The sequence below is a fragment of the Microcebus murinus genome, chromosome 6 (assembly GCF_040939455.1).
Source record: "Microcebus murinus isolate Inina chromosome 6, M.murinus_Inina_mat1.0, whole genome shotgun sequence".
Taxonomy (NCBI): Eukaryota; Metazoa; Chordata; class Mammalia; order Primates; family Cheirogaleidae; genus Microcebus; species Microcebus murinus.
In genome coordinates, this window is record NC_134109.1 from 79,914,447 (window position 1) to 79,926,993 (window position 12,547).

At 43.7% G+C, this 12,547-nt stretch overlaps 1 protein-coding gene and 1 non-coding gene across 4 annotated transcripts in view; both read right to left on the reverse strand.

Annotated features, from left to right (window-relative positions):
- Positions 1-316: 316 nt before the first annotated feature.
- LOC142871593 (U4 spliceosomal RNA) lies at positions 317-457 on the reverse strand. The gene has a single exon (XR_012919834.1). It is a non-coding gene; the product is annotated as a U4 spliceosomal RNA (small nuclear RNA).
- A 6,894-nt stretch (positions 458-7,351) lies between these two features.
- The window catches only part of CCDC32 (coiled-coil domain containing 32), a 375,634-nt gene continuing 370,438 nt past the window's right edge, over positions 7,352-12,547 (reverse strand). For all 3 annotated transcript variants that reach the window (XM_076004259.1, XM_076004260.1, XM_076004258.1), the window contains 2 exons: positions 11,083-11,239; positions 7,352-8,331 (listed from right to left, as the gene is read on the reverse strand). In XM_076004259.1, the coding sequence (XP_075860374.1) occupies positions 8,175-8,331; positions 11,083-11,239 (314 nt within the window). In that variant the 3' untranslated portion in view covers positions 7,352-8,174. The remainder of the gene's footprint in view (positions 8,332-11,082; positions 11,240-12,547) is intronic.

Sequence of the window (12,547 nt, forward strand, 5' to 3'; positions counted from 1 at the left end):
TCATTGCCATACTTCATTCACATAACCACCATCTTTTCAAAATTTCTTCTGCCCCGTTTTCTCTCTCTTCACTTTCTGAGACTGAAATTACACATACTGAGACTGTTATTGTCCCACAGCTCTTGGAAACTTGGTTTTGCTTTGTCCCCTGCCCCCCATTTTTTCTTTGTATTTCAGTTAAGATGATTTTTATTGATCTATCTTCAAGTTCACTGGTTCTTTCTTCAGCTGTGCCTAGCTACTGAAAAGTCCATTGAAACAATTTGTCTCTAATAGCATTCTTGTTTGTTTTTTATTTTTTTATTTTTTTTTTCAGTCTCCGTAGAGACTGTCAAAAATTGCCAATGCCGACTATATTTCAAGTCGTCATGGCAGGGTATTGGGAAAAGTTTTCAATTAGCAATAATCGCGCCTCGGATAAACCTCATTGGCTACGATACTGCCACTGTGCAAAGCTTTTATTTATTTTTTATTTTTTATTTTTTTAGAGACGGGGTCTCGCTCAGGCTGGTTTTTTTGAACTCCTGACCTTGAGCAATTCGCCCGCCTCGGCCTCCCAGAGTGCTAGGATTACAAGCGTGAGCCACCGCGCCCGGCCTAAAAGCTTTTATTTTTTTAGAGACAAAGTCTCGCTGTGTCACCTGGGCTGGAGTGCAGTGGAGCAATCATAGCTCACTGCAACCTCAAACTCTTAGGCTCAAGCAATCCTCTTGGCTCAGCTTTCCAAGTAGTAGCTAGACTACAGGTGCACACCACCACACCTGGCCAATTTTTAATTTTTTGCAGAGATGGGGGGTTGAGTAGGGAAGGGTCTCACTATGTTGTCCAGGCTAATCTTGAACTCATGGCCTCAATCCTTCCACCTCAGCCTCCCAGTGCTGGGATTATAGGCATGAGCCACCACACCCAGCCTCAACTTCAGTCTTAATCAGGTCCTACTCCTGAGCTCTAGGATGGGCCTTTCTCAGTGTTTCTGTCCCTTCTCCCCATAGTAGCCAAACTCTGCCTTATATCTGTGGTTCATTTGGGGTGAGCCAGAGTTTCTTGCCTTCTCCCCCAACAGAGCAGACCTTTGCTTGAATCCTCAGCCCAATGTAGTTTCCCGCTTGTCCCGGGGGTAGAGGGTTTTTGCTTCTATTCTCCCAGAAACAATGGATCTTTGCCTGTGTTCAAGGGCAAAAAGGTTCTATCCCTCACCAGAAGCAGATGAGTTTTGCTTTTCTTCCTCTCTTGAAGCAAGAGTTTATTGCCCCTCCCCCAGAGGCTTAAGGCTTTTGCTTAAAGGAGAGGAATGTGGAAGCAGTTGAGGCTTTTTGCCATCCACCAGTAGCCGTCTAATCAACTCCTGCACATCTGCATCACCAAGGAAGAAGTGTCCCTCCATCTCCTGCCCTGCTCCCACTTTTTCTCCTGAAACCTAGGGGAGGCCTGTGGAGAAAAGGTGGCCTGTGAGTGCAAACTCTCCTGTGTCTGGAATAGTATCCAGCTACTCTAAACTGACATGCTAGCCTGCATAGAACCTTTAACACATTGACTGCCACACTAGAAAAAAAATTTTTTTCTTTGGGGGCCACAGTGTTTTATCATGAAAATAGAATAAAAAGTTTGAAAACAGGCCGGGCGCGGTGGCTCACGCCTGTAATCCCAGCACTCTGGGAGGCCGAGGCGGGCGGATTGCTCGAGGTCAGGAGTTCGAAACCAGCCTGAGCAAGAGCGAGACCCCGTCTCTACTATAAATAGAAAGAAATTAATTGGCCAACTAATATATATAGAAAAAACTAGCCGGGTATGGTGGCACATGCCTGTAGTCCCAGCTACTGGGGAGGCTGAGGCAGGAGGATCGCTTGAGCCCAGGAGATTGAGGTTGCTGTGAGCTAGGCTGACGCCACGGCACTCACTCTAGCCTGGGCAACAAAGTGAGACTCTGTCTCAAAAAAAAAAAAAAAAGTTTGAAAACAAAACAATCCTTTCTAACTTAATGAAAAATGAAATTTATTGGCTTCTATTCATTTAATCCACGTTTTTAGGATTAATTTGTCAGTATTAATTTTAACAATAAGAACATCAACAAGTAAGATTTTCAGGAACCAACTGCAGGGTTTTGCCCAGGTTTTGTTTCACAAGGCCCCAGGCTCAAAACTAGCATGAGTTAACTACAGCTCACATGGCAGTTAATGTGTTAAAATTTTGTTAACATATTTCTTGGTTTCTTCTCACCCATTTGTAATGATAGTCATATCTTTGCCAAAGTTGAAACAGTTCTTATGTTACTGTCTCTCTTCGGAGGGGCTTTAGTTGGTTGTCTTATGATCTCATCTTTCTGAAGGGCTCGAGAGAAAAGTTAAGATTTTGTAGATGATCTGGCTTTTTCACAGTGTTATGGTAGGAGTAACATTTTCTTTCATTATTCTACATCCTAAGTGGAAAAAGTCCTCAAGCTATTATCATCTCTTTCTTAGACAACTGCAACCACCTCACAGCTGGTCTCCTCCATACTGTAGCCAGCATAAGTATTAAAATTCTGAAAGCATCACAAACTAGAGAGGACTCCAAAATAAAATACTTAAAACTATAAACAGAAAATCTGAGACCTAGCTAATGGTGTATTGGTCATTCATTGCTGATTAACAAATCAACCCAAAATGTAGGGGCTTAAATCATGGCATTTATTCTGTTCATGAATCTGCAGGGCTTTGCAGGGATAGCTTGTCTCTGTTCCATTTGGTGTCAGCTGGGATGGCTTGAAGGCTGGGGGCTGTTATCATCTGAATCATTCATATGTCTGAGGCCTGAGGTGGGAAGACTCAAAAAGCTGGGACTCCCTCCCTGGGTCCTTCTCTCTCTCTCTCTCTGTCTCTCTCTCTCCCCCTCTCTCCCTCTCTCTCTCCTTACTCTCTCCTCACTCTCTTACTGACTTCTTTTTTTTTTTTTTTTTTTTGAGACAGAGTCTCGCTTTCTTGCCTAGGCTAGAGTGAGTGCCGTGGCGTCAGCCTAGCTCACAGCAACCTCAAACTCCTGGGCTCAAGCGATCCTGCTGCCTCAGCCTCCCGAGTAGCTGGGACTACAGGCACGAGCCACCATGCCCGGCTGATTTTTATATTATATATATTTGTTGGCCAATTAATTTCTTTCTATTTTTATGGTAGAGACGGGGTCTCGCTCAGGCTGGTTTTGAACTCCTGACCTTGAGCAATCCGCCCACCTCGGCCTCCCAGAGTGCTAGGATTACAGGCGTGAGCCACCGCGCCCGGCCTTCTCACTGACTTCTTACATGTGAGCTCAGAACTCCCAAGGATCATGTTGACAGAGAGAGAGCAAGCCCCCAGATGGAATGACCTAGGCTTAGAAGTCACATTATTTGTTCTGTACTTTATTAGCAAGGCAGTTACATAGGTCTGTTCAGGTTTAAAAGAGAGAATATTGACCCAACATCTCAGTGAAGGAGTGTCCGTATCATGCTATAACATGAACATGTGGGATGTGATATAATCTTTGGAAAACCCAATCTGCCATACATGGTTCTATTTGTTCTGTAACAGTGAAAATATAACCAACAAAAAAACAAGGCAGAAAAGAAAAAGAAAAACCATGAGCCCTCTATTTGCATCACTTCATGCAGACATATCCTTACCAAGTGTGAATAATTTGTCTGCCCCCAATCAATTTAACCATGTCAAGCCCATGGCAGACATAATCATTTTTCTAGATACAAATCTGATCTTCTTATGCCCCTCTTAAAATCACCCTATTCCCCCACAGTAAATTCCAAACTCCTTAACATGGTTTATAAAGCCCTTCACATCTGGCCTTGTTTATGCATTTCCACCCTCAACTTTGTTACTTCCTCCTTTGTTCTCTATGTTCTGGCTACACTGAACTACTTTTCATCTTTTGAATTTTCTTTTGCCTTTAAGCCTTTGTACATGCTGTTTTCCTCTTCTGGGACTCTCCTTGGCCCCATGCTCTTATTCCTCAATATCCTCTCACTCCTACTTGTTTTTCTAGACTCGTCTTCCCTAACATTGCCTCGCTCCTGCCTCCACCTCGTCTTGCCTAGGGCTCTCATATCTCCTTGCCATGTCCTCTTTTTTTTTTTTTTTTTTTTTTGAGACAAGAGTCTCACTTTGTTGCCCAGGCTAGAGTGAGTGCCATGGCGTCAGCCTGGCTCACAGCAACCTCAATCTCCGGGGCTCAGCGATCCTCCTGCCTCAGCCTCCCGAGTAGCTGGGACTACAGGCATGCGCCACCATGCCCGGCTAATTTTTTCTATATATATTAGTTGGCCAATTAATTTCTTTCTATTTATAGTAGAGACGGGGTCTCGCTCTTGCTCAGGCTGGTTTCGAACTCCTGACCTCGAGCAATCCGCCCGCCTCGGCCTCCCAGAGAGCTAGGATTACAGGCGTGAGCCACCGCGCCCGGCCTTGCCATGTCCTCTTAAAGCATCCTATGCTTATACTTCCCATAGTATGAATCAGGTAGGCCCTAGCTGCCCCTCCATCATTCTATGTGGGAACCATGGTTTGGCTTTATTTGACACCATGCACAATGCCTGGAGCATGGCACCGTGTTGAGGAACTCAACAAATACTGGTTCAATGAATGAATCTGTGCCTTAATAACCCACTCCTGCGCTCAAGTAAACAGTCCTCCCACAAACCTAAGATTGCTATGGAAGTGTCCTGTCTTGTTTTTTTTTTGTTGTTGTTGTTGTTGTTTTGAGACTCCCTGGGTAGAGTACAGTGGTGTCATCATAGGTCACTGAAACTTCAAATTCCTGGGCTTAATCAATCCTCCTGCCTCAGCCTCTTGAGTAGGTGGGACTACAGGTGTGTGCCACCACACCCAGCTAATTTTTCTATTTTTTGTAGAGACGGAGTCTCACTCTTGCTCTGGCTGGTTTCGAACTCCTAAGCTCAAGTGATCCTCCTGTCTCAGCCTCCCAGAGCGCTAGGATTACAGATGTGAACCACTGCACCCAGCCTGGTAGTGTCCTATTTTAAGTCTTATGACTAAAGTAGGGCCAAAGCTTGTTGGGATAGTTTTAGAATTTTCAAGAAAATATTGGCTGTTTAATGTGACTTGGGCTGTTCTCAGCCTCAGGGGATTCATGCCAAGGCAGGGCAAGGGAGTGGCTCCAGGACCTCTTCCCTCTTCCAGCATTGGTCCCGGTGGGGAGGTCTGCCTGGGAGGGATGCACCTCAGCAACAGCTGGTGGGATGTTTACTTGCTGTGCCTACATCCACAGCCTATTTCTGGAGCAGGTACTGGACCCAAGCCCATGCCATTCCAGCAGTGACCTCGGCAAGTGCTGGGTGATGAGTGTGTGTGCCAGGAAAGAACAGTAGCAGTTCTCTGCTTATCTCCCTGGCTCCAGCCCAGCAGCCTTCTCTGGGCATACCAAGTCATTACTGTTTTGCCCTGTTGGTGATTACCCTCGCTCTAAGGCTTAGCACTAAATACTGCTCCATTTGCTCTAACTTTCGGTTTCATTAAGGACAAGGGAGGAAGAAAGTTAGGGGTGATAAGTAAGGCTCTCCCAAATCATAAACTGTACTGCTTTGAGGAAGTCCTAACCGGAGTTCCTTGGAGTTTTCAGGGTCAAAGGAAACAGATCAGTACTTGGGGCCAGTACTGTTTTTCCTATGGGTAGTCCAATTACTAAAAGGGAACTGGAACACAAAGAGGTCACTTGATTTATTTATGACTACTCAGTAAGCCACAAGACAAAGATAGCACCCAAGACTCTCGGTTTCAAATTTACTGCCACTTCAATAACCTAAGACAAATCTATATTAGTTAGCTTGGGGAACTAATATCAAATTTGGTTTTGGTAAATTGTCACTTTTAGAGCCATTGCTTAAGTTGTCATTTCTAAACCAATTAGGAAACCACAGTTACAACTCACTAGGTTCCCTTCTGGGGAGACCTATCTCTGTTGCAGAGTTCACCGAGAAAGTGGCTAAATAAAGATCTGGGGCCTTCCTCTCACACCTCATCCAGGTTTTCATACAAGGCTGGAAGCCTTTTAGTCCTACAACTTCTTTTTGGTTCCTCTAAATCAACTCTCTACCCTCTCATACTACAATTTTTGTTTCTGAAGCAGAAAATGGGAGGAGGTAGGGAAAAGGGAAGCTAGGATCTTGCTTGAATGACAGAACACTGTTTTCTGGTACAAAAACATTCTCGTATCATCCTGTGACCAGATGCTCTTTGGGAGAGTGTTTTGGGACCTCATTGCTTTTCCCCCTTAAATTCTTGTTACTGAGGAAGAATAATTTTTTTTTTTTTTTGAGACAGAGTCTCGCTTTGTTGCACAGGCTAGAGTGAGTGCCGTAGCATCAGCCTAGCTCACAGCAACCTCAAACTCCTGGGCTCAAGCAATCCTCCTGCCTCAGCCTCCCGAGTAGCTGGGACTATAGGCATGCGCCGCCATGCCCGGCCAATTATTTCTATATATATATTAGTTGGCCAGTTAATTTCTTTCTATTTATAGTAGAGATGGGGTCTCACTCTTGCTCAGGCTGGTTTCAAACTCCTGACCTTGAGCAATCCGCCCGCCTCGGCCTCCCAGAGTGCTAGGATTACAGGCGTGAGCCACCTCGCCCAGCCAAGAATAACTTTTTGTTTATCATGCAGGGAGAAGAAAAATCTTAGGTTTGTTTGTTTGTTTGTTTGTTTATTTATTTATTTATTTATTTAATCCATCCAGCTGAAAACCATCAGATGGCATTGGAAGCCCAGGCAGAGAGGGCAGGTCACGAGCTTGGTCCAGGGCCACATGATCATCAGTGCTCTGGCTTTCTCAAAGTGCTCAGAGCCCACAGAGGGCCAGTCTTTATGCCTATGTCAAAGGTATCCTACTAATAAAAAGCAGTGGGTCTAAAGCTAACATCATTAGTCAAAGAAAAAAGATGAAATTATATCTGAAAACCACTGTACTCTATCCAGGATGACACGGCAAGACTCTGTCTCAAAAATAAAAAAAAAATCATAATATTAAGCAAGTATATGGAAGTATGTGGAATCACCTAGTTGGTTCCTACCCTTGTGGGCAGGGCAAACACTTGATTTAGAAATGAACAAATGTTCTATGAAGATTTTTATAGCCACCCTGCTCATCATTAGGGATTTGGAAACTATTATCCAGAAAGAAGTTCCATGGAGACATGGCCTCAGAATCCTACCCTCAGAACACCAAGGTCTGGCCTGTCAAAGGGTACATGTTAGAAACAGGAAGCTGGCGACAGCTCCCAGCTCCCAGGTGTTGGTGTGCATTTGTCCCTACATCCCCACTGCCTGAGAGCATCGTCTGGGAGGAAGAATTGGGTCAACGGCACTACACACACAGCTCTTCTGATGACAAGTTTTATATGACAATACACACTGAATGATAATGCAACAAACAAGGCATGGAGCTCAGACTCAGCCAGGAAAGCTGCCGCAAGGAATAAGTTTGGAACTATTCAGTAGTGCCAAACACTAACACTGTATTTACAAATCTAATTTGGAATCTGGCCCTTTTTGAGTGCAGGAGGAAGTTGGGGGAGAAGCCATGCATGAAATAAAAATATATATACACAGACATAAACACCCACATTTTCATACTTCTTTCACCCATTTTCTCCACAAAGAACAAATGGGAGAAAGCAAAAGCCAAGCCCCTTTACGTAGAGTCCCTGTATTTACTACAGATTTATTAGACAAGCCCCACATGGGGTTTGGATTCAAGGAGGCAGACTTCATTCTCCTTGGCTCCACTTACCCCTGACAAGTTACCTGGTGGGGACACAGGCATCAATATCCAGAAGAGGCAAGGAAAAATATGGCTTACTTAACTTATACATTACACACCAGGGCCTCAGTTTCTCCAAGTACTTTCATACTTGGTCCTTCACTAGATCCTTAGCAGACTTCTAACCTGCAGCAACAGAGTTCAGTGAAGCTGTAAGACCCAGAGGAAAGCAGTATTTTGATCCAGCACGCGCTGGGTCAGTCACTTCATCCAAGACAATTACACATCCCAGCCCCAAGTAAGTCCTCAGGGGCTTCCAGCTGTTTTCTTCATGGAGTAGAAGTTTGGGCTTTTTCCCTCCCTAGATTTCTCCTTGCTGCCACTGCTGAGTTCTCCGCTGTTCTCTCTGGACCCAAGACAGCTGCTCCAAGTGCATGTATTTATTGTTCTGCTGCTGGTGGCTCCTCCCTGGCTGCTGGCTCTTCCCCGGCGGCTGGCTTCTCAACCTGTGACTCCGGAGGAATCAGATACTGGACCTCCTCTGTGCTGATGGCTACTTTATCTGGCTGCAGCCACCTCTTGAAATGTTCCAAGGTGCTACAAAAGAGCAGAAGAAAAGGGTGGCTGTGTCAGACCTCACTGATTAATTACTTAATGATTATCTCAGTTACTCAAATACTGCCTTCCCGCCCACCACCAATTTCTTCCTACAATTGTTTTTCACTGCTAACACGGGGAGTACAAGGATACTCCTCTGACAGCTGTGCATCCTGGCAGCTCTGAGGCATAATTTACCCCCTAGTGGGCACTTTGGCTATAAGCAGCACCAGGCTCCCTTCAAGTGCAGAGCCTCTGAAGGCTTGATGAGAATAGCTGAAGAGTTTATGCCTCAGTCCTGTCTTTTTTTCCTCAAAACTGGAGAAGAGAGAAATGATTACAGGGAGGAAACACTCAAATAAATACCAAATTATTAGTGAGGTTAGCATCTTATGCCTCTTACACCTGAGCCAGTGTGGGGCTCAATATACTTATAGCGCTTACTTGCACTAAGTGTGACTTTTTTGTGGGTTTATTTCATCCTATAGCAAGTCCCCAAGATGAAAATATCTGGGCAAATGTTTCCCACAAGGGAATAACCACTATGCCAGAGGCCTCTCTTTTTGTTTGGATCTGTAGGGACCAAGCTCTCCTCCACCCTAAAGCTATTAGACATTCACAGTAAAATATATATGACTAGAGATAATGTAAACCCCATTCTATGTCCTTCAATAGCACAAGGTCTTAATCCAAGAAATAAAGTCGTAACACCAGATTTTAGACATATATCAATGTATGGAGGAATTATGTTTTGGGCAGTGGGATTTCTCAGCCCATCACTCCCTTCCAAAAGCATGCTCCGAGGAGGCTCACCGGCGGGCCCTCACATGCGTGAAGACCCACACAAATCCACTGCAAGATGGCCTTTGTTTAAAACATAAACTGTGAAGTTTGAAAACAAACACATAACTACGGTTTCCTGGTGTTTGTTCTGAACAATGATAGAAAGAAGTGTTCCCACAGATGTAGGCTTAGGGGAACAACTCAAACGTCAGAAGGCAGTGGGAGCACCTGATTGGTCCCGGTGGCCACAGCACAGGAGATTCAGGTGACATGGCATTTAATCTTCATCTACCACATTTTTCACAGAATTGTTCAAATTATTTCTATAGACGGGAAAACCACATTATTTTATGTACTGACAATACCCAGAAACATGCCAATCTGATTTCAGACAGAGAAAAATTCCTACTTGAGAATTACACAAGAGAAAATTTTATCTTTTTTTCTCAGAACTGGAGAGGAGAGAAATATTTAAGGGGAAAGAGAATATATGTAAATACCAAATCACTGGGTAGGCACGATGGCTCACACCTGTATTCCCAGCACATTGGGAGGCCGAGGCGGAAGGATCACTTGAGACCAGGAGTTCGAGACCAGCCTGGGCAACAGAGTGAGATCCTGTTTCTACTAAAAATAGAAAAAATTAGCCAGGCGTGGTGGCGTGTGCCTATAGTCCCAGCTACTCAGGAGGCTGAGGCAGGAGGACAGCTTGAGCCCAGGAGTTTAAGGTTGCTGTGAGCGAGGCTGACACCATGGCACTCTAGCCCGGCCAACAGAGTGAGATTCTGTCCCCCACTAAAAATAATAAAATTAAATAAATAAAACTTCCTCCCTCCCTAAGACACCCAGCACAATGCTATTACATAGCAGATGTTTAATAAATTCTTTCATTTAATCTAATATCTTAATGAGTAGCTAAAATATGACAGAAACTCTGTAATGCAATGGAATTTCAGGGGTAAGAAAACATAGTTGTTAGCCAGGTGCGGTGGCTCATGCCTGTAATCCTAGCACTCTGGGAGGCCGAGGCAGGCAGATTGCTCGAGGTCAGGAGTTCAAAACCAGTCTGAGCAAGAGTGAGATCCTGTCTCTACTATAAATAGAAAGAAATTAATTGGCCAACTAATATATAGAGAGAAAAAATTAGCCGGGCATCGTGGCATGCCTGTAGTCCCAGCTACTCGGGAGGCTGAGGCAGGAGGATTGCTTGAGCCCAGGAGTTTGAGGTTGCTGTGAGCTAGGCTGATGCCATGGCACTCACTCTAGCCTGAGCAACAAAGCGAGACTCTGTCTCAAAAAAAAAAAAAAAAAAAAGAAAGAAAGAAAGAAAACATAGTTGTTGACTGACTACTACTTTCTCAAATGCACTCCATACTTAAAAAAATGAAGACAATGGTTTATCCTCAACTCTATTCATCTGTGACCCAGATGTAGCTGGGGTATTTGCCTTTTGGCAAACAAACAAAAATCAAGCTGGGAGCAAGGCTCATGCCTGTAATCCTAGCACTTTGGGAGGCCAAGGTGGAAGGATCACTTGAGGCCAGGAGTTTGAGACCAGCCTGGGGTAACATAGTGAGACTCCATCTCTACAAAAGTAAAAAAATTAGCCAGATGTGGTGGCATGTACCTGTATTCCCAGCTACTTGGAGGCTGAAGTAGGGGGATCACTTGAGCCCAGGAGTTTGAGGTTGCAGTGAGCTATGATCACACCACTGCACTCTAGCCTGGGCAACAGAGCAAGACCCTGTCTCAAAAAAAAAAAAACAACAACAACCTTCATCCTCAAAAATCTGCTGGACTAAGAGCAAACAACGAAACATTATAAAGGTTGATTTCAACTCAGAATTGCTGATGCTAATGTCAACTAATATCAGGACTCAGATGTCACTATCCCTGAATTCTTTAGAGAAAGAGAAATGCTCTCAGTGAAATAGACTGTCACCTGGAACTGGCCTGGGAATAAATTACCTCTCATCGGAATCAAGTCCATCCACAAAGAACTCTGATGCTAACTTCTCCTGGAGGAACCGATCCCAGCATTCCTTCTTGGCTTGGGCCAGGGTTCGAAGCATGTCCTTGGAAGTGACTTCCTGATTTAAACCTTTGATTCTTTTCAGTTTCCTCTCTACAGAGAGAGAAGTGAAGCTTAACAAGAAAAGTACGACACAAAATTTTAACTGAATCTAAAATGGAAAATGCCAACTTCAAAATTCTCTCACTGATGAATGTATCCCTACTCCCTGCAAAAGAAGTCATTCTTTAAGTATAGATAAAAGAAGATTGAACATTCTCCTTTTTCCTTCACAATGTCCTCACCCTGCTTTATAGTAAATAAATGTTTAGCCCCAGAAAAGGGAAAAGTCATAGGTTCTCATAAATAAATCAATGGCATGTTTTCTTTGAAATCACATAAGCCCAGCAGGTATCTCTCTAAGAAATGCTTGTTTTCCTTGGCTTGACATGTGTATACTATTGCCTTTTTCAACTTCTTGAAAATAATCTGAGAAGTAAATAGTTTTTCTTTTTGTTACAGTGACAGGAAGTAGTTTGTAAACCTCACAAGAAAGAATTAGATAAAATGATGAGAGATCCAATGGTTCATTAGATACTAAAATTGACTTGATGAGAACTCAATACTAAGAGAGCTTTAAGATCTCTATGTGTGACTAAATTCTTGATCAAAGAAAAACAACCTCTTAATATTTTTTAAAGTTGCAAAACTTGTGGCCTGGATGTTAGAGACTAATAAAAACAAATATCTTAGGCCGGGCGAGGTGGCTCACACCTGTAATCCTAGCACTCTGGGAGGCCGAGGCGGGCAGATTGCTTGAGGTCAGAAGTTCGAAACCAGCCTGAGCAAGAGCAAGACCCCGTCTCTACTATAAATAGAAAGAAATTAATTGGCTAACTAATATATATAGAAAAAATTAGCCGGGCATGGTTGCGCATGCCCATAGTCCCAGCTACTGGGGAGGCTGAGGCAGCAGGATTGCTTGAGCCCAGGAGATTGAGGTTGCTGTGAGCTAGGCTGACGCCATGGCACTCACTCTAGCCTGGGCAACAAAGCGAGACTCTGTCTCAAAAAAAACAAAAACAAAACAACAACAACAAAAAAAACCATCTTATAATCCCTTGAGGGTGGTCTATATGGCTTCTTGATAAAAGATGTTTAATTAATCTTCTTTATATTTTAAGTATTAATTGCTGAAGAGATTTCCCCTTTTGAAGAATACAAGAAAGAATATCACCATTTACCTTTTGCCTTAATTTAGTCTTGTCTTCAACTAAAAATACATAGGTAAATGATTACTTTTGGGGAGAGGGTGAACATTAAGCTCAGAACTAAAAGAAACTATAATTTGCAATCCTGTTTTCATTTCTTTTTTTTTTTTTGAGACAGAGTCTCACCCTGTTGCCTGGGCTACAGTGCCAT